The sequence below is a fragment of the Aulonocara sp. 'chitande type north' Nkhata Bay genome, linkage group LG3 (assembly GCF_057382095.1).
Source record: "Aulonocara sp. 'chitande type north' Nkhata Bay isolate Kocher_YH1m ecotype deep benthic linkage group LG3, A_spYH_male_GT1.1, whole genome shotgun sequence".
Classification (NCBI taxonomy): Eukaryota; Metazoa; Chordata; class Actinopteri; order Cichliformes; family Cichlidae; genus Aulonocara; species Aulonocara sp. 'chitande type north' Nkhata Bay.
This window is the reverse complement of record NC_141346.1, coordinates 77,351,267-77,372,056: the sequence shown is the minus strand read 5'-3', so window position 1 is coordinate 77,372,056 and position 20,790 is coordinate 77,351,267. Positions and strand designations below refer to the sequence as shown.

General features: G+C 41.6%; 2 protein-coding genes across 2 annotated transcripts; both read left to right on the top strand.

Moving 5' to 3' along the window:
* The first annotated feature begins 3,226 nt into the window (after window positions 1–3,226).
* Window positions 3,227–14,753, top strand: LOC147337080 (uncharacterized). The gene is made up of 3 exons (XM_086287711.1): window positions 3,227–4,062; window positions 12,261–13,109; window positions 13,435–14,753. Exons 1-3 carry the CDS (start codon window positions 4,045–4,047, stop codon window positions 14,125–14,127), a joined length of 1,560 nt encoding a protein of 519 aa, XP_086143837.1. The 5' UTR covers window positions 3,227–4,044; the 3' UTR covers window positions 14,128–14,753.
* LOC147337081 (uncharacterized) lies at window positions 5,777–9,839 on the top strand. Its single transcript, XM_086285726.1, has one exon. It carries the CDS (start codon window positions 6,339–6,341, stop codon window positions 7,029–7,031), a length of 693 nt encoding a protein of 230 aa, XP_086141852.1. The 5' UTR covers window positions 5,777–6,338; the 3' UTR covers window positions 7,032–9,839.
* Window positions 14,754–20,790: the final 6,037 nt, after the last annotated feature.

The following is a 20,790-nucleotide window of genomic DNA, read 5'->3' as shown; positions in this document are numbered from 1 at the left end:
TTGTCTAGGGTGTTGATCGTTTTCCTAAATCCCTCGTTTTGCACAGTGTTGATGGAGCCATATCTTTGGTCAGGTGATAAGTGATAGCCTCCGTAATGTCTTTGTGCCTGCGGGAGTTCGACGTGTATAGGGAAGCGCTGTATAAGGTTCCCGTTATTGATGTTTGGGTGGTTGACCGGGACGGATTTTCTCCTGTCACTTTCTCGTCATCCCTGACGTGCTCTCCGTTGTTTTTTCCCTGCTAATTTTAGCATCACACGGCACAGCTTCTGTATCACGTGGTATAAGGCTCCGCCCTTGTCATTTGTTGAGCAGGAAGAGTGAGCGCTTGTTTTCATGCAGAGTACGTCCCGGATCAAAATGCGGTACATTTGATCCCTGTTGTCTTTGCTTGATGATTGGTTTGAGTCTTGACAATCCACATCAGAATCAGAATCAGAAAGGGGTTTATTGCCAAATGTTGAGCAGGTTTACAACATTAGGAAATTGCTGCGGTGCTTCAGTGCAAACATAGTGTCATAAATAGCACTTAAATAGACATGAAAAAATAAAAGTAAGAATAAGAATTAAAAGTGCTACGTAGAAAGATATGGGCATGAGATATACATGAGATATATACATGAGAATAAGAATTAAGAGTGCTACGTAGAAAGATATATACATGAGTGCAGGTGGTGATCAGTGCCAAACATGGAATGATGCAGTGACACAGCGTAGGGTCATGTGTTAGTGGCGGGGACAGTCATATGGTTATTGTTCATGTGTCCAACAGCAGAGGGGAAGAAACTGTTCTTATGGCGAGAGGTTCTGGTGCGAATGGACCGGAGCCTCCTGCCTGAGGGGAGCAGGTCAAACAGACTGTGTCCAGGGTGAGAAGGGTCAGCTGAGATCCGAGCTGCACGCCGCAATGTCCTGGAGGTGTACAGGTCCTGCAGAGATGGGAGTCTGCAGCCAATCACCTTCTCAGCAGAGCGCACAACACGCTGCAGTCTCTGTTTGTCCCTGATAGTGGCTCCAGCGTACCACACGGTGATGGAGGAGGTGAGGATGGACTCGATGATTGCAGTGTAGAACTGCATCATCGTCCGTGTTGGCAGGTTGAATTTCTTCAGCTGCCTCAGGAAGTACATCCTCTGCTGGGCTTTCTTGATGACGGAGGTGATGGTGGGCTCCCACTTCAGGTCCTGGGTGATGGTGGTACCCAGGAAGCGGAATGAGTCCACAGAGGTGATGGGGGTGTCAGTCAGGATGATGGGGGGGGGGAGTGGGCTGTGTGTTTCCTGAAGTCCACAATAATCTCCACTGTCTTCTGGGCATTCAGCACCAGGTTGTTGTGGCTGCACCAGGACACCAGACGTTCAACCTCCCTCCTGTAGGCAGACTCATCCCCGTCCGAGATGAGCCCAATAACGGTGGTGTCATCTGCAAACTTGATTAGCTTGACAGACTGGTGGGTGGAGGTGCAGCAGTTGGTGTACAGGGAGAAGAGCAGAGGAGAAAGAACACAGCCCTGAGGGGAGCCGGTGCTGATGGTCCGGGAGTCCGAGACATTCTTTCCCAGCCTCATATGCTGCTTCCTGTCCGTCAGGAAGTCAGTGATCCACCGGCAGATGGGATCAGGCACATTCATCTGGGAAAGCTTGCCTCGGAGATGGTCTGGAAGGATGGTGTTGAAGGCAGAGCTGAAGTCCACAAACAGGATCCTGGCGTAGGTTCCTGGGGAGTCCAGATGCTGCAGGATGAAGTGTAGGGCCATGTTGATGGCGTCGTCTACAGACCTGTTGGCTCTATATGCAAACTGCAGGGGGTCCAGGAGGGGGGCCGTGAGGGTCTTGAGATGGGAGAAAACTAGGCGCTCAAATGACTTCATGACCACAGATGTCAGAGCCACAGGTCTGTAGTCATTTAGTCCAGTGATCCTAGGTTTCTTGGGGACAGGGATTATGGTAGAGGACTTGAAGCAGGCAGGCACATGACATGCCTGCAGTGAGGAGTTGAAAATGCCAGAAAACACTGGGGCCAGCTCGTTTGCACAGTGTCTGAGGGTGGCAGGAGACACGCCGTCTGGGCCGGGAGCTTTCCGAGCATTCAGATTCTTAAACTGCTTCCTCACATCTGCTTCATGAATATGAAGAGTTGTGGTGGGAGGAGGTGGTGTGAAATCCTCTTTTGTGTGGGGTGAGGAGGGGGGTGTTGTAGGTGAACAGTTTGAAGGTGGTGATGGCTCTATGGAGGGGGGAGAGGTGGGGGAATTAGTGTCCAAAGTGCCTCTATTGTTGGGGCCGTTGGAGGTGTGAAGGCTGCCTGATGGCTCGTCAAAACGACAGTAGAAGTCGTTAAGGGTGTTGGCTAAGAGCAAGTCGTCAGTGGAGTGGGGGGTTTTAGGCTTGTAGTTGGTGATATTCCTAAAACCTTTCCACACAGAGGCCGAGTCATTCTCTGAGATCTGCTGCTGCATCTTCTCAGAGTGCTGATGTTTAGCAATGTCCACTTCTTTAGTGAACCTGTACTTGGCCTCTCTGTAGCAGTCCCTGTCTCCGCTTCTGAACGCCTTTCTCTTTTCCAGCCACAGCTTTTTGAGTTTAGGAGTAAACCAGGGTTTGTCATTGTTATAACTCACCCTGGTGCGTGATGGCACAATGCTGTCCTCACAGAAGTGGATATAGGAGGTGACAGTGTCCGTAAACTCGTCCAAGCTGTTAGAAGCAGCCTTCAATGTGACCCAGTCTGTAGACTCCAAACACGTGCGAAGCTCCTCCACAGCCTCGTTGCTCCACAGTTTTTTAGTCCTCACGACAGGTTTGGAGAGCTTCAGCCTCTGTCTGTACGCGGGGATTAGGTGGATCATGACGTGGTCAGAAAGTCCGAGTGAAGCGCGGGGCACCGCGCGATAGGCCCCGCTGATCGTGCTGTAGCAGTGGTCTAATGTCCTCTCCTCTCTGGTCGGGCATTTAATATACTGCTTATATTTCGGAAGCTCATGGCTCAGATTGGCTTTGTTAAAGTCCCCAAGAGCAATGATGAGAGAGTCCGGGTATGTCCGCTCCATGTGGAGAATCTTCTCCGCGAGTGCGCACTGAGCTGCCTGCGCATCCGCGTCTGGATGGGATGTAAACAGCGGCCAGGATGAATGAAGCAAACTCCCGCGGAGAATAAAACGGTTTGCAGTGAATAAGAAGATATTCCAGAGAGGAAGAGCAGTGCTGAGCAATCACTGTCACATCTGTGCACCAGCCACTATTAATGTAGAAGCAGACACCTCCACCTTTGGACTTACCGGAGAGAGCGGCCTGCCGGTCCGCGCGCAGCAGATGGAAGCCCTCCAGCTTAAGCGCGCAGTCTGGGATGTTCTCACTGAGCCACGACTCCGTAAAACATAAGACACAGGAGGAGGCAAAGTCTCTGTTCATGCTTCTCATCAGGGCCAGTTCGTCTGTCTTATTCCTGAGTGATCGTACATTGGAAAGGAAGATCCCAGGAAGAGCAGTTCGCAGTCCGCGTCTCCTCAAACGCACGAGTGCGCCGGCTCGCTTCCCTCTCTTTCGGCGTCTCGCTTTCCTGGTCAGAGTCTGCAGTAAATCTGCCGCAGATGCGACAAATATTGGAAATAAATCCACAGGCGTTGTAGTCCTGTAGTTAAGGAGCTCTTCTCTGGTGTAAGAGTATCCAGAGGAGTGCCCAGACACAGAAGAAATGCACAAAAACAAAACAAAAGTAACGCACTGAAGCACCAGGGCATCCATACGCGGCGCCATCTTGGTTGTACATTGCTGGCGTTGCATCTTTCAATGCCAGCAATGGCAGGTATCAGTGCTCAAACCTTTTGTGTTTGTTTCCAACAAGTTGCCCACCTCGGGAAACAAAAATGTGTTCTTTTACTTGTCAGATGAACATATGAGACACTTTGACTCTTCAGTGCAGTGTGGAGCCTAACAAAGAGCTGTTTTGTGTCCCAGCTGATCAGCAGGAGGAGGAGAGTCTGACGGAGCAGCAGAGGAACATTTTCAGCTACTTGGACTCAGCTCAGCCACTACAGAGGAAACAATGAGCTCAACACAGAAGGTGACAGACAGAGCAGGACCATGTGACCAAAGATATTTATCACCATATACATTTGAACATTTGCCATAACCATGTAGCTGACGATAGAATTCACACCAGACAAAATACTTTACAGCTGCACAACTTTATTAAAAACCCATCAATGTATTTTCACTGAAACAAGCAGCTGTTGTTTATGTGCATTAAAGTTATATAAAAATGTAACAGTGCAAATGCAAATTCCTCGCTGACAGTTTAACCAAAAGGCGTTTCCAGTGGAAACTGGCCGACACATCCTGAGCATAACCATGTATAATATCCACTAAACTTCAGAAGAGGTTATACAGTCGTGGCCAAAAGGTTTGAGAATTGCATAAATATTGGAACCTGGAGAAGTTGCTGCTTAAGTTTTTATAATAGCATTTTGCCTGCACTCCAGAATGTTATGAGGAGTGATCAGATGAACTGCATCGTCCTTCTTTGCCATGAAAACGAACTTAATCCCCAAAAAGCCTTACCACTGCATTTCATTGCTGTCATCAAAGGACCTGCTGAGACCATTTCAGTGATCGTCTTCTTAACTCAGGTGAGAATGTTGGCGAGCACGAGGCTGGAGCTCATCATGGCTGTATCCCGATTCAGGTTCTGCAGCTTTAAAGTCCTCAAGGGCCGCGTACTCAAAGACCGCTAAGGCCGAAGTGCGAGGCTCGTAGGCTCATGAAATGGGACGTCTAGCCTCCGTCGCGCTGCCCAGGTTGCCTAGCAACCATGATACTAACAGCTGGAAACGTTTCATACGGCTTTGTTTGACAGAAATGAAGGAGAACATATTTAGTTCATTTGTTTCTACATGAGCTCTGTGTGATTTGATGAGTATCTGAGGCTGAGACCACAGGACTGTGAAACATGATTGTTGGGCTTCATTTCTGTGCTGAACAGTCGTTTAAGATTAGCTGTAAATAACAATTAGCTGATGTTGTTCATGAGACTAAAGTCATCTCACTGTGGTAATGTAAATATAATATGGCCAATATTATAGTTATTATATTAATCACTTCACTCACAGACAAGTATCTGTGACAGTGTGTATACAGATGTATCATATATAAGAGACAAATATTGTTCTTTTAATATGTTGGTACTAAATGTGGCTCAATGCTTACATATATGTGTAAAAAGCAAATGTAGGAGCTGTGATAACTGTGTCTGATAGAATGAAGAGTAGACTGATATATGAAATATTCCTTTATTGGGTGAGAAAATCAGACCATGTCATAACTGCTTTAAGTCACACAGAATAGATATCAGAGCCTTAAACAGGCTGACTTCTGCTAAATGGGTCAAACTGGGCAGAAAGTCTACAAACACATAACATCCTTATAGAATATGATGTAAGATTATAGATCAGCTTAGCTCAGAATATATAAAGCATATAAACAGTTACAGCAATATGATGCAACAAACACAGCAGCTACTGATCCAAAATACTCAAAGCTTCATAGAACTGAAACCAACATTTATTTTTAGCTCCATTCTGCTGCTGATACAGACTTTAGGTTTCTGAACATTAAACTTGTTGCTGCCTTTCATAGTGTGTAACTTGAAGGCCCTGAGTACTCTGAGTACTTTCTCCCACACTGAAAACACTGGGATGATCACATTATTTGAACATTACCTAATAAGACTGATTCAGCACAGACAGTTATGGAAATCAAATGTGTGATAAGCTGCAGGATTCAAACACAAGTGTAACTTATAAACACATCCTAGCAGAGAACCCAGAGTGATGATGAAGCAGAGTGTGGACCCCAGCCCTGCAGCCAGGCCCTGAACTTAAAAAGAATCAAGGCCATCCGCCAGCAGGCCACAGCCAGGCTCCACCATCAGCCAGCAGGCCCAGCCAGGCTCCACCATCAGCCAGCAGGCCCAGCCAGCAGGCCCAGCCAGGCTCCACCATCAGCCAGCAGGCCCAGCCAGCAGGCCACAGCCAGGCTCCACCATCAGCCAGCAGGCCACAGCCACGCTCCTCCATCAGCCAGCAGGCCCAGCCAGGCTCCACCATCAGCCTGCAGGCCACAGCCAGGCTCCACCATCAGCCAGTAGGCCACAGCCAGACTCCACCATCAGCCAGCAGGCCACAGCCAGGCTCCACCATCAGCCAGCAGGCCCAGCCAGCAGGCCCAGCCAGCAGGCCACAGCCAGGCTCCACCATCAGCCAGCAGGCCTAGCCAGGCGCCATCATCAGAAATTCCGCTTCCGAGTCCCTCGTGGTGGCCGCCTCGTGCTCTCGCTTCAGTATGCCACCCAAGAAAGGCCCAACACCAGAGGAGGTTGAGGACATTAAAACCTCCCTCGGAGCGCTGTGCGGAGACGTGGCCGCAGTCAGGGCACAGCAGGAGCTGCCTCTGGGGCTTCTGGAGGAGGTAAAACAGCTACGCCTCCAAAATGCCGAGAAGGACAGACGGATCATGGATCTCGAGCGGCGGGTGGATGAGCTGGAGCAGTACACCCGTACGAACGACGTGGTCATCAGCGGTATTAAAATCAAGCCGCGCTCGTACGCGCGCGCGGTGGCCGGGAACGTCGGGGAGCCCAGCGACGAGGAGACCCACTCGGTGGAGCAACAGGTGGCGTCCTTCCTCCAAAGCAAGGGGATAGAGATGGACCTGGAGCACATAGAAGCATGTCACTCACTGCCCAGGAGGAGTGACAGACTGCCGGCCATCATTATGAGATTTGTCAATCGGAAGAACAAGGTCGCACTGCTGAAACAAGGACGCAAACTGAAAGGCACGGACGTTTTCATTAATGAGCATCTGACACGAAAAAACGCAGACATCGCGAGGAAGGCAAGGCAACTGAAGAAGAACGGTAAAATACAACATACATGGGTAACAAACTGTAAGATTTTCATTAAGCTAAGCGGGACACCAGAAGAGGGAAAAGTACTGATAGTGAGGAACATGGAGGATCTGGACAAGTATAACTGACACCAATGTATCAATTACACCAGGAAATGACATGGACACGTTGAAATTAGTTCTTCAACAGAAAGTAATTGATCTAGATTGTGAATATAAGGAGCATAATATAATAGATCCAGAAATAGATTCTGAAAGTAACTTTCTCTCTACTTTTGTTAAAAATTGTAATTATTTCACTCAGGAACAATATGAAAAAGAAATTAACCTAGACGGGAAGCTCTCATTAATTCACTTTAACAGCAGAAGTATGTACTCTAATTTTGATTTCATTAAGGACTATTTGCAACAATTTTCTCGCCCCTTTAGTATTATAGCCATCACTGAAACTTGGTTCAATGTCGATAAAGGAATAGATTTTTGTTTGAATGGATATGATTTAACATACATGAATAGATTAAATAAGGCGGGCGGCGGGGTTGCTATATATGTTCATAACTCTATAAAATATAATGTAACAACTATGTCTATGGCTATTGATGGAATTTTGGAATGTTTGACTATTGAGATTATGAATGAAAAAAAGAGAAATGTTATAATAAGTTGTATATATCGGACACCCAGTTCAAGTATTGACACTTTTAATGAATGGATAGAAAAAACGTTGCTTCGGTGAACCAAAAATTACTATTTATCTGTGGTGATTTTAACATTGATTTGCTAAATCCAACAAGGTTAAAAGCCATTGATGACTTTACTGACACGATGTACAGCTTATCACTATATCCAACAATAACAAAGCCAAGCAGAATAACATCACATAGCGCCACTATTATTGACAACATTTTTACTAATGTCATGGATTTCCAAATTAATAGTGGTCTGCTTGTCTGTGATATAACTGACCACTTACCAGTTTTTACTTTGTGTGACTGTGATTTAAAAAAAATAGATACCAAGATCATGATAGCAAAGCGAACAATAAATGAAGAAGCAATTCATGCCTTCAATTTTGATTTAGCACAACAAGATTGGAGTTCGGTGTATGAAGAGTCAGATGTGGACAAGGCTTATGATAATTTTCTAGATATTTTTACTATGTGGTACAATAAACATTGTCCTGTAAACGAACACATGACAAAGAAAAAAAAGATAAAAAGTCCTTGGCTCACAAAAGGAATTATTAATGCTTGCAAAAAGAAAAACAATCTGTATAAACAGTTTATCAAAGTAAAAACAAAAGAAGTGGAACAAAGATATAAAGCATATAGAAATAAATTGACTGATATTATAAGAACGAGCAAACAACTTTATTATAGAAGAAGATTATATAAAAATAAAAACAATATAAAAGGAACTTGGGATGTGTTAAACAACTTAATTAAACAAGGATCTTCTGGAACATCATATCCTGAATATTTTACTGATGCAAATGGTGAAAATCACAACATGAGTAATATTGTCGATGGGTTCAATAAATTCTTCATAAATGTTGGCCCGGAACTAGCAGCGGACATCCCGTGTCATAAAAATGAAAATATCAGTAATATAAAATCAAATCCCTTTTCACTGTTCCTCTCAGCTACAAATGAGCAAGAAGTAATAAATATCACATTAAAATGTAAAAGTAAGTCTTCAATGGATTATCATGACATAAATATGTCTGTAGTTAAACAGGTTATTCTGAATATTGCTAGTCCCTTAACATATATCTGTAATTTATCATTTCAGTCCGGTTGTTTTCCAAAAAAAATGAAAATTGCGAAAGTAATACCACTATATAAAAGTAATGACAAACACAGTTTTACCAATTATAGGCCTATTTCTCTACTGCCTCAATTCTCAAAAATTCTAGAAAAACTTTTTAATTCAAGATTAGAAAAATTCCTTGAAAAACATCAAATAATAAATGTTGGTCAGTATGGTTTCAGAACGCAAAGAACCACTTCAATGGCGATAATTGAGGCAGTAGAAGAAATTACTGATACACTGGATAAAAATAAATATGCAGTTGGTATTTTTGTTGATCTCAAAAAGGCCTTCGACACAATCAATCACTCAATTTTACTGGATAAATTGGAAAGATATGGTATTCGAGGGAAAGCTGGTAACTGGTTAAAAAGTTACCTAACAGGTCGGGAACAATATGTTAGCATAGGGCATTACCATTCAGAGAAACTTGGTATTACATGTGGTGTTCCCCAAGGGTCAGTGTTGGGACCAAAACTTTTCAATGTATACATAAATGATATTTTTGATGTTTCTCAAGTACTTAAACTCATACTGTTCGCAGATGACACCAACATATTTTTCAGTAGCGATGATTATACTGATCTTGTAATGACCGTAAACAGGGAGCTACAATTAATAAAAAAATGGATGGACATAAATAAATTATCATTAAATATAAATAAAACTAAAGCAATGTTTTTTGGTAATTTAAAATATAATATAGAATTACCAATTATCATTGAAGGTGTACCAATTGATAATGTGAGTGAAAACAAATTTTTGGGAGTCGTAATTGATAATAAAATTTCATGGAAACCCCACGTCAGACACATAAAAACCAAAATTTCTAGAAGCCTCGCAGTTTTGAACAAAGTGAAACAATTCCTTGATAAAAATGCACTTCGTACTCTGTACTGTACTCTGGTTCTTCCATATCTTACATATTGTGTGGAAGTGTGGGGAAATACATATAAAAATACAACTAATCCATTAGTCACAGTACAGAAACGAGCACTGCGTATTATTCACAAGGCTGGTTATCTAGATCATACTCACAAATTCTTTCTTCAGGCAAAGTTACTTAAATTCCAGGATCTGGTTAATTACAATACATCCATAATTTTGTATAAAGCTTTTACTAAACTTTTACCGGCAAATTTACAAACTAGATTTGAAATTCGAGAAAAGGTTTATAATGTGAGAGGCTTTGGAGAATTCAAATTACCCAGAACTCGAACAACCCGTAAAGGCTTTTGTGTGTCTGTATGTGGTGTGAAAATCTGGAACAGTCTGAGTTTACAATTGAAACAATGCAAAAATATTCATAGATTTAAATTTCTCTACAAACAGTTGGTCTGGTCACAGTATACTCAATGATGGGTTTTAGTGTGCTCTGTAATGTCTGTCCTCTTACCATTGCTGGTATGGATTCCAAAATAAAAAAAAATAAAAAAGTGTGCGTATGTATGTACATATATGTACTTGTGTGTGTAGATATATATGTATGTATATGTATGTGTGTTTGTTACTTGTAGTTATTACTGCCTGTTACCTGTGGTAATGCAATTTATAATTTATATATTCTGTATTCAGTTATGAAGACTCTAATTGTTGTTTGCGAGCTGCCGCTTAGATGCTTGTATGTGCCCGGGGCTGTTGATGGGTCTGTATGCAATGATGGGCGTAGCTGCGGGAAGTTTATTGTTTTTTTTGTTGATGAGTGAGTATAGGGGTGGGATTTAATAAGTTTTCTTCGTCCCACTCCTTTTTCAGGCAATTTTTGTTTTTTGTTTTGTGTATTTTATGTTCAATATAGGTATTTGTTGTGCCTGAAAATGAACAAATAAATGAATGAAATGAAATGAATGAATACTTTTATTCCACAATCAGAGAGAAAGAAACAGAGAAAGAGTGCAGGACAGACAGACAGGTGACAGTCTCAGGTGTACACACTGCTACACAACAGCACCAGAGAAGCAGGATTTAGTGTTTGTGTTATTACGAGTGTAAACAAGAAGAGTTCCAGATGGTGCAGTGGACACATGTGTGACTGCTGTGATTAAAGCATCTTTCTTTCAGCTTAACGAGTGAACCGTCAGCTCGTTCAAACACACGTTAAAGTGCGTTTGGCTCGACACCACCGAACAGAGGCAGCAATATAACACAGCTAACATTAACAGTGCAGTGAATCCTGCTTGTGCCGTGATGTTCAGGACTGCAAACCGAGCAGCATCACTGACTTTCAGCTTGTTGTGTTTGTGGATATATGACTGACTTTAATTATCCACAAAATCATCACATTCTCTGTCAGATTAAGGTCGACTATTGAACGGCGTATATTTTAAAGGCTTTAAAACCAAGTTAACGCTGAAAGTACAAACATCACTAATGTCACATAACTCTGCCGACAAGGCATAGCTATGGCTATGAAATGCTCTTTGTGTATCACTTCTTCATTATGAAAGATGTCATTAATGCACTAGTAATGTCTCATCTGGAGTATTGTTCAATCATTTGGTCAGCAGCTAATAAGACAGATCTTAACAGACTTCAGTTAGTCCAGAATAAGGCGTCCAGATTAGTGTGAAGATGTTCATACTATACTAATATTGATAAAATGCATAATAACCTTTCTTGGCTTCCTGTACAGGCTAAAATATTCTATGGCTTACTTGTAGTTCTAAAGAAAGCAATTCTGTTAAACACACCACATTTATTGTGCTCAGCTGCAGTATCCAGATGAAATACATCATCATATTACACAGTTTTTAACAAGCTGCAATTTAGTAAATGCTCGAGTTAAAAGTAACGTTTTGTAAAACTGTTACATTTAGAGCAACTTTTAAGTGGAATAAGTTGCCTTAAAAAATTAGAGAATTATTCAAAACTTCAATGAACACTTAAAAGCCGATTTACAGAGCTTTTAGTTGTTGTAAATATTGTAAGACATGATTTGTTTTTGAAATTTGTGTAATGTGCCTCAATGTTATTGATATTATTATTATTATTATTATTATTATTATTATTATTGATTGCTTATATTTGAACAATTGTGAAACCTCACTGTGGATGTAAGAGTGAAATTATGTGGATATCTTGAATCCACTTTATTGTGTAATATTTTATGTGAGTATTTGACGGAAGACGAGCAACATCTGTTGTGGAAGCTAACGGGGTTCCTTTAGAATAAACAAACATAGGATTTATTATCACTGAATAATTCTGTATAAATTTATACAAATTATAGAAATATGTAATAGGAAACAACAAAATAATCTAAATTATAAAATAATGTGTGTGTGTGTGTGTGTGTGTGTGTGTGTGTGTGTGTGTGTGTGTGTGTGTGTGTGCATGATTTTAGTGTTTGAACAGTCATGAATTATCTTTAACAGCAGGTTGGATGTAATGTGTTAGAACTACCAGCAGGTGGGGATAAGAGACCTTTAAGGTGTTTGGTGCCACGCTCCACCTTCAGGTTTAAAACTAGTGTTAATGGAGTTTGAAGGTTGAGTTTGTTCCACGACTGCATTTCACTCACTGCCTCTGTTTGTATCTCTGTCACTGCAGGACCAACATGGAGCCAGAAGTCAGCGCTCTCAGGAGGCCGACAAACCTCACAGAAGAAAGGGAGAGAAAAAACACACCTGTGACGAGTGTGGGAAGGGTTTTACTCTGAGGGCTAAACTAAAACGGCATCAGGTCATCCACACTGGAGAGAGACCGTTCAGCTGTGACTTGTGTGGAAAGTCTTTTTCCTTGAAGGATTCCCTAAAAAAACACCAACTCATCCACAGTGGAGTTAAAGCGTACAGCTGTGATCAGTGTGGCAGAGCTTTTACTTGCAGTAGCAGCTTACAGAGGCATCTAGTTACCCACTCTGGAATTAAGGCATACAGCTGTGACGAGTGTGGGATGGAGTTTACTCTGAAGGCTTCACTAAAACAGCATCAGGTCATCCACACTGGAGAGAGACCGTTCAGCTGTGACGAGTGTGGAAAGTCTTTTTCCTTGAAGCGTTCCCTAAAACAACACCAACTCATCCACAGTGGAGTTAAAGCGTACAGCTGTGATCAGTGTGGCAGAGCTTTTACTCAAAGTAGCAGCTTACAGAGTCATCTAGTTACCCACTCTGGAATTAAGGCATACAGCTGTGACATCTGTGGAAAAACTTTCAGCCGGAGAGGGAGCCGAAATACACACCTACGCATTCACACCAGACATGATGTGTACTGCTGTGAACAGTGTGGCAAACAGTTTACAACAGACGCACACTTACAACAACACATGTTTACCCACACTGAGGAGAGACCTTATCAATGTGACCTGTGTGAGAAGACTTTTAAATCTCCACATTACCTGAGACAACACCAACAGATCCACACCAGAAAGAGAGTCTACAAGTGCAGCTACTGTGAGGTATGTATTTATATTGTTATCTTGTCATTTTAGCCTGACTGTTTGGAACAACTCTGCTCATTAAACTGTGTTAGCATGTTAGCAATTCTACTGCATGGAAAAGCAGCTCTGAGTGATTATTCAGATTTTCCTTTCAGTTATGATTTTAGTATTACTGTAGTATTATGGTGGTAGTATTGTAGTTATTGCAGCCCAGTAAACGGAGTGTGTTAACTGAAACAGTCAAATGTAGTTGGACGTCTGCAGAGATGCTCTTTATTTCAGGCGACGTTCAGGATACAAATGTTGAAGGACTGACTTACACTGTCTTTGTGTCTTTGTTTAGAAGCAGAGCGACACAGATGGATCCAGTTCTCAACCCTGTCATCACTGTGGTGGTGGGAAAGACTTTCATTGTGACCTCTGTGGAAAAACTTTCAGTCGGCAAAAGACCCTAAAAAGACATCAACGTAGACACACTGGAGACAAACTGAAATACTGCAAAGAATGTGGGAGAAGCTTCACCACACCAAGTGATTTAAAACAACATGAACTGATTCACAGTGGGGTTAAAAAGCACCTCTGTGATCAGTGTGGGTCATCCTTCACCACTGCATGGAAGCTTAAAACACACAAACGAGTCCACACAGGAGAGAAACCACACAAGTGCAGACACTGTGAGAGAAGGTTCTCACGGTCAAGTAATCGTAACATTCATGAACGTGGACACATGGAAGGAAACTACAGCTGTGACCAGTGTGACAAGAGCTTCAGGAAGCTCAGATCATACTCTGCACACAAACGATCCCACGTTACTAATAAACTGTTTCACTGTTACCAATGTGCCCAAACATTCACCTCATTGTCTGCTCTGTGCAAACATCAGCGTGATCACTCAGGGCTGAAATCACTCCCATCACTGGATCACAGTGAATCTGAAGACACAGAAAGATCCTCTGGTTTCTGTGTCAGACTCAAAAAGCTTGAGATCAGGCTCCACAGAGTTCAGATAGAATCATTTAAACTTGTGTTGAACTGAACTGGTTGCTGGGCTGAACTTCTACATAATACAGATCTACATGGGATCTTCTTTTCTGTTGTTTTACTGAGTCAGTTTTGTCCTTTTTTCTCTGTCCTGGATTTGCTCGTCTGTAAATGACTGAAACTCAGTCAAATAGTTCATTGTTCTCCAGCAAAACGTTTTTGGAAACTCATGTTTAACCTTTAAAACTCTGACATGTTTTAGCACACAAGGCTTCATCGGGGAGTTCACTCATGATTGGACCATGAGAACAAAGGTTTTTAGTTCTTTCAAAGAGAGTCTTGGAGATGTTTGATGTTTCTGTTTTTCTGAAACCACCTGAAAGAAAAACTATTTTTCTTGCTTTATGTAGTGTGGAAGTTTTTAATGTTTCTTCATCTGTGATGTTCTTGAATGTGTTCACGTGAAGATGGTACAAATAAACTGTCCTTTCAGCTTTAGCTCCTAATTTATTCATTATTTATGGATGTAGCACAGCAGCAGTCTCTTGATTAACACATGGAGGGCTCGGGATCTGATGGTGTCGTCTCCCTAATTTGCCCACTCAGTAAATCTCACTCATGGCCAAGAAATTGAAATAAACCTTGTTTCCCTGCTGGATAGTGATCCACTGTAACTCTGCTCCTCCTTCCTGTTTAGGATTTCTGTGGCTGAAGTAAAATTCCCTCCATCCATCACTTATCCCAGCTAACCCAAAGTGAAATAAAGTTTTGCTGGTCTTAAAAAAGCATTACAATAATGGGCATTACCAATGCAAACTGAATGATACAGAAGATGAAAGAAGAGACTTTGATCAGTTAATAAAGCTCATGATCTGGATTCATTGTGGCTGCTACACAGATACTTCTGGGTCACTTCTCTCAGTTAGGAACCTTCCTCACCAAACTGACTGTTGGACCACACCCCTGGTTTCATGAGAAATTGTTTCAGCCATGATTTCTCTTCCTGTATTTCAGAGTAAAGACTGAAGTGACAAATGGAAGCATGTTTAAAAAACACAATGTGAGAGAGACGTTGAGGTCCTTAGAAGTTACCCTGGGTTTTTCTGTCACCCTGCTAGATGTTACACACCTTGTTATTGGACTGATTTCTACTGCTGGACTACTCCTGCGGAGAGTAACAATACTCTTACTAATTAGCTCCCTTTCACACCTTTGGGGATATTTATTTTTGTGTTTGCAGCGCTGTGAGCCAGAACAGCGAGAGAAAAATCTGCAACAGCGACGAGCCGAATGCTTACGTTAGAGGTCTGCATTCCCGCGGCTGTCCCGCGGGAGCCACGGGACCCGACCAGATTTCTTGCGGCGCGGGAATAAATTTCCAAATAAAATGCGGTAGCGTTCGGTAACTCTGGTGTAATTTGAACGGGAGCGGGCGGTCTGAAAATATAGCGTGCCCGACATTTTTTCGGAACAGCATATCTGTGATTTCCTCATTCTAATTGAGCACTGGTACAGCCAGTGCTCACGCCTGTTACACGCACTGAGCGCATGGATCAGTGCTTTTTGCACGTGCATTTTACTTGCACAGTCTGTGACTCTGTGCGCGCATCACCTGCATCAGAGCGCGCTTTACCAACATGGCAGAGCAAACTGAAGATGCAATTTCCTTGAAGGACGTTCAGCTGGGATTAGACAACGGTCAGTTTACTTTAAGGAAACCCACATCAGGCAAGTCTGATGTATGGGAGTCTTTTTCATGCGTCATAGACGCAAATGGAAAAAAATTACCCTTTGTACAATGCGATAAATGCCTCAAAGTTTTACCCTTTTGCAGTCACAAGACTGGAACCTCAGGTTTAAGGTGGCACTCATGTCCCATCACAAAGGGGCAAACAAAACTGGCATTTACTAAATCTTTGCTGGTGCCAGAGAAGTTTAAAAAAGAAACCAGAGACAAATGTGTTCAGTTTGTTTGCCAAGACATTCGACGGTATGATACCATCTCTGGAAAAGGCTTCACACAGCTGGCCCAACATTTGGTCGACACAGCAGCAAGAATAGGAAAGTTCGATGTCTGTGAGATACTACCACACCCCACAACGGTGTCAAGAAATGTTGAAATGAGGGCTCAGAGTCTACGTAAACATGTTGTGGAGGAAATCACTGCAACAATATCGAAGTTTGGATGCGCTGTTACAGCAGACATATGGACAGAAACATATCGAAAAACGTCCTTTTTGTCTGCAACCATCCATTACGTTAATGAGCAATCTGAGCTACATTCAAGAGTGCTTTTTGCTGCCCCTTTTGACCCAAGCACCTCAAAGACAGGTGAAAACATTCGAAGGCACCTGCTGCAGAATCTCAGAGTGTTTGGCATTGATGCGACAGACATGGGCAAAAAGATTATTTTTGTCACAGATCGTGGAGCCAACATGATCAGTGCCTTACGAGAATACACGAGGCTAAACTGCACAGCGCACATACTAAACGTGACTCTCTCCAGTGCGTTTGGTACTGCCATAATCGAAAAGTCTCCAGAGATCGCTAGCCTTCTGACTGATGTTAAAAAGTTGGTTACATATTTCAAACACTCAGGACAGCAGGGCAAGCTTAAAAAGTCACTGAAACAATCCATAGAGACACGATGGAACTCTAACTATGACATGTTAAATTCTGTCTTGGAACAGTACGAAGACATTGCATCTGTGCTGACTGAGAGCAATAATTATGACAAGATCGGACGCATTAGCATCAGTACTCTTAAGTTACTAGTATCATTCCTAAAACCCTTCAAAGAGGCAACTGACGACTTGGAAACTGATAACACAGCTCCCAGTGCCTCACTTGTTCTTCTGTGGTCTGTGCGATTAATTGAGCACTGTACATCAGCCACAAAAGACCCTCTGCTCTCTGAAATTGCAACCGTCTGTGTAACACGGCTGAAAGAATTACTGTCAGCAGACAGCACTTCATCCCATTCTGTTCACATGCTTTATAAAATAGCAACCTTTCTGACACCAAATCTGCGAGGTCTGAGAATGTTAGATGAAAGAGGGCGACAGAATGTGATACAGGGAGTCAAGGAGATGATCGATGATTTAAAGTTTGATCATGCACATGATGAGGATGTTGAACCAACACCTGCCAAAAGGCCTACTGTTCTTCATAAATTTTCAGATTGGGAGGAAGAGGAAGAATCATGTGGATCAAAATCACTAGATGTTCAGATTCAGGAGTACAGGACCATGAAACTTGAATTATCAAGTCAACAAAACATTTTGCAGTGGTGGAATTCCAACAGTTCCCAGTTCCCTGCCCTGAGCAACCTTGCAAGATTTGTCCTCTGCATCCCGGCAACGAGTGCACCTTCCGAGAGAGCGTTCAGCCTTTGTGGTCGGATTTTGGAGGAGAGACGTTCAGTACTGAAACCCTCATCAGTCAGTGACATTCTTTTCCTGCATGGAAATTTAAAATAATTTGGATTTTTTAAGTAAGTTTCGTTCATTTGATTAATAGTTTATAATTTTGAGATGTCGTTTATTGTTGTATTTATATATGCATATTTTCTTTTGTAGGAGAGACCTTGAATTCGACATTGGGACATTTTTTCGTTAAACTGATAGTTTAAACAACCATTTAATTTCGCAGTGGCCAACTATTTTGTTCTTTTGTTTACAATTTTAAGTGACTTTTTTTTTTTTTTTTTCGTGACACTTTCCCTACTGTGTTGACAGAAAAATGTTACGTTTGTATTTTACATAAAAACTAACAAGTAGGCCACAATGCTGTATTCGTTTTTATTTATTTTATTTTTGCAACACGTTTTCCATGTTAAAAGATAAATGTTGCATGTTGACAGATAAATGCATCTTGTTTAAGAAAAATAAATACAATCATTGCACAACCTGCAGTTTTATCTGTTATCTCTATTTTTTGGTGGTACCCCATTTAAATGTGAGATTTTGGAAACCAGATCTAAATTTAGCGGGAACGGTCGGGTCGGGTAGAAAATTATTCTAAGCGGGCAGCGGGTGAACAAAGACTGAATATACAGCGGGAGCGGTCGGGTGCGGTACAAAACCTTGCGGGAGCGGGCGGGAGCGGGACTAAAAAAACATTCCCGCGCAGACCTCTAGCTTACGTGAATCGCAGCAGCTGCACATGTGCTACGCTGAATTAGAGGATATCTTTGCTCTGGATTTCTATTTCTACTTTTTCATTTCTATATGATTCTTCTTGCATCTAAACAAAGATGATTCAATTTGCTAAATGTTGATGGCTCTTCGTGCTCAGGTGTAAATGAGACGTAATATTTGCTCTTGGTTTGGTTCTCCTGTACAGAACCTTGCAGTACAACAGAAACCTAAAAACATTATTTGTAGTTGTTATTCTTAGTTGTTCTGCTGCCTAAATACCACAGGGTCTGATTATGAAGTTATTGAGCTGCACATACTTTACGACCTGCTTAAGTTCGAGGTCACAGCGTCTGTAGAGCAGCTGGAACATAATGAAGTCTACAAGGTTAAAGTTTTCTCTTCAGTTATTGTTCTTTCTGCTGCTTGGTTTGATGGATCTGAGAGCTTTTGTTTTTATTATTGTTATTATAATTATCATTAATATTTTACTCTCTAGAAGCTTTAAAATAGTGTTTGTGTTTGAAAAAATTGATTTAAGAATTGAACAGAAACATCTGTCCTTCTGAAAATCGCCCAAAGGCACGGAGACAAAGTCAAAGGATGCAACCTGTAACTTTCTCTTCCTACATGTCAGGACCATCATCCATGATTTATATAAAATGCATATAGCAACAGTAGCACTTTAGTTTGGACTTTATGATTTCTGTAACTGGAAAATATTATTTTGTTTAAAGACAGAAGTGACCGCATAGTTGCAACATCAAAGGGAAATATTAATTAATTAGCATCAAGTATATTTGTTGCTTAAGCGTTTGCACTATAACTTAAGTAGGATTATAACTTTTAAGGAAGGAAAGATTTCAGATATTTAGTTCACTGCTTCAGTTATTTTATATGAAATTAAAACATTTACGTTGGTCAAATATGATGCTCTAAATCAAATAAAAGTTTGAAAATAAATGATGTATTTTTAAATGCTGCAACAAATGTTCACAAAAAGTAACTATAATTAAAACCAGTTAAACAAAATCAAATGTTTGAATCATGCTTAACCAAATGCCAGGCTGGAGAGCTGAACCTAAAGTATACGTAGAAAGATTTCAACATCTGAGCAGTTTTTAATGTTTTTATCACATATAAATGTCACAGCAGTGGGTCCTGGCCCAATGCTTTGTGTTTTTGGTTTTCTTTGACTCTTGTTTTTCTTGGTTTTTGTTCTTCTTATTTATCAGGCTCTCAGTAATCTTAGTTCTCCCTCCCTCAGTGTTCATTTCAGCCTGTGTTTAGTTTCTGTTCCCGTGTCCCACGTTTCATCGTTTCATGTCGAGTCAGCCCTGTCTCTCTGTTTCCTGTGTCTCCCCAGTCAGCCCCGCCTCCCTCGGGCACTCATGTGTGATACAGAGTAATAAACCTGACTACATTTGCTGCACTCTCTTTATTACCTGTTACTTTAAAATTCATACACTAATTATGTCTGCCCATCTCTCTAATGTGAAGGTCAAAGGTCAACATCCCAGTGACATAAGAATAATCCCAAAGGGGCAAAGGCAGCGGTTAATTTAGCACATTTAGCATTAAGGGTACAGCAAGGATATACTTTTACTTATTGTGGCAGGGGTGTGGTCTCTGGCCTGCTGCAGTGGAGGCTGGTGGCGGGACGTTGGACGGCACAGGTGAGGGTGATGGAGCTCATGACTCTCCCCTTTATAGTGACGGAGGAGACTGGCGTGGGGGAAGCGTGTAGTGGAGGAAGCCGAGGAGAGAGCTGGTTTCTGGCTACAAAGACGGCGTCAAACCAGAAAAGATTGCTCGTGGTCAAATAATGTGTAATAATAATGAAATAAATAGGCCATTGGGAAAAACTTGATTTTGAAATAAAGACTGACTTTGAAAAAAAGGACATTTGGATTAAAAACGGCTGGGAATAAATAAAATGCCTCAGGAATAATCTCTGTTATTGTGAAAAATAATGATCATGAAATAATATTTCACAATAATAAGTAAATTTATATAGCAGAATGCAATATATTTCACAATAATGAGCTTCTTTTCAAAATGTGTTCAATTATTTCACAATATCATTCTCACATTACATATCTGTGTCTTATTTATTCACATAGTTATTTATTTCATCATGACTTATTTATTTATTTAATTTTGAACACTTTGGAGTTTCATATGGTTGTAGTGGGCTTGTAATGTAAATGTGGTCTGATTAAATGTGACATTAATGCTGACGCTGCTTAAACCTGATAAAACAGTTCTATTAGTGGGTCTGTGTGATCAGCATCAGTGGGTGAAGCTGAGGCCTTGACTAGTAGAACGTCATGTTGGTGTTTAACAACACATGAGCCAACATCAGACTCCGAGCGCTACGATGCTAAAGATCAGAAGATCCAGTGTGACATCATCGTTACCTGGCAACAGCAGCCCTCATCTGACTTTATTGGAGGATATTTACACCAGCAACACGGTTTAGTTTGATATGACGGATTAACAACATGCTGTGATATCCAGTTCATCTGTAATAGATACTGGATCTAATCAGTCAGCAGATATTTGATCAGCTTATTTATAAT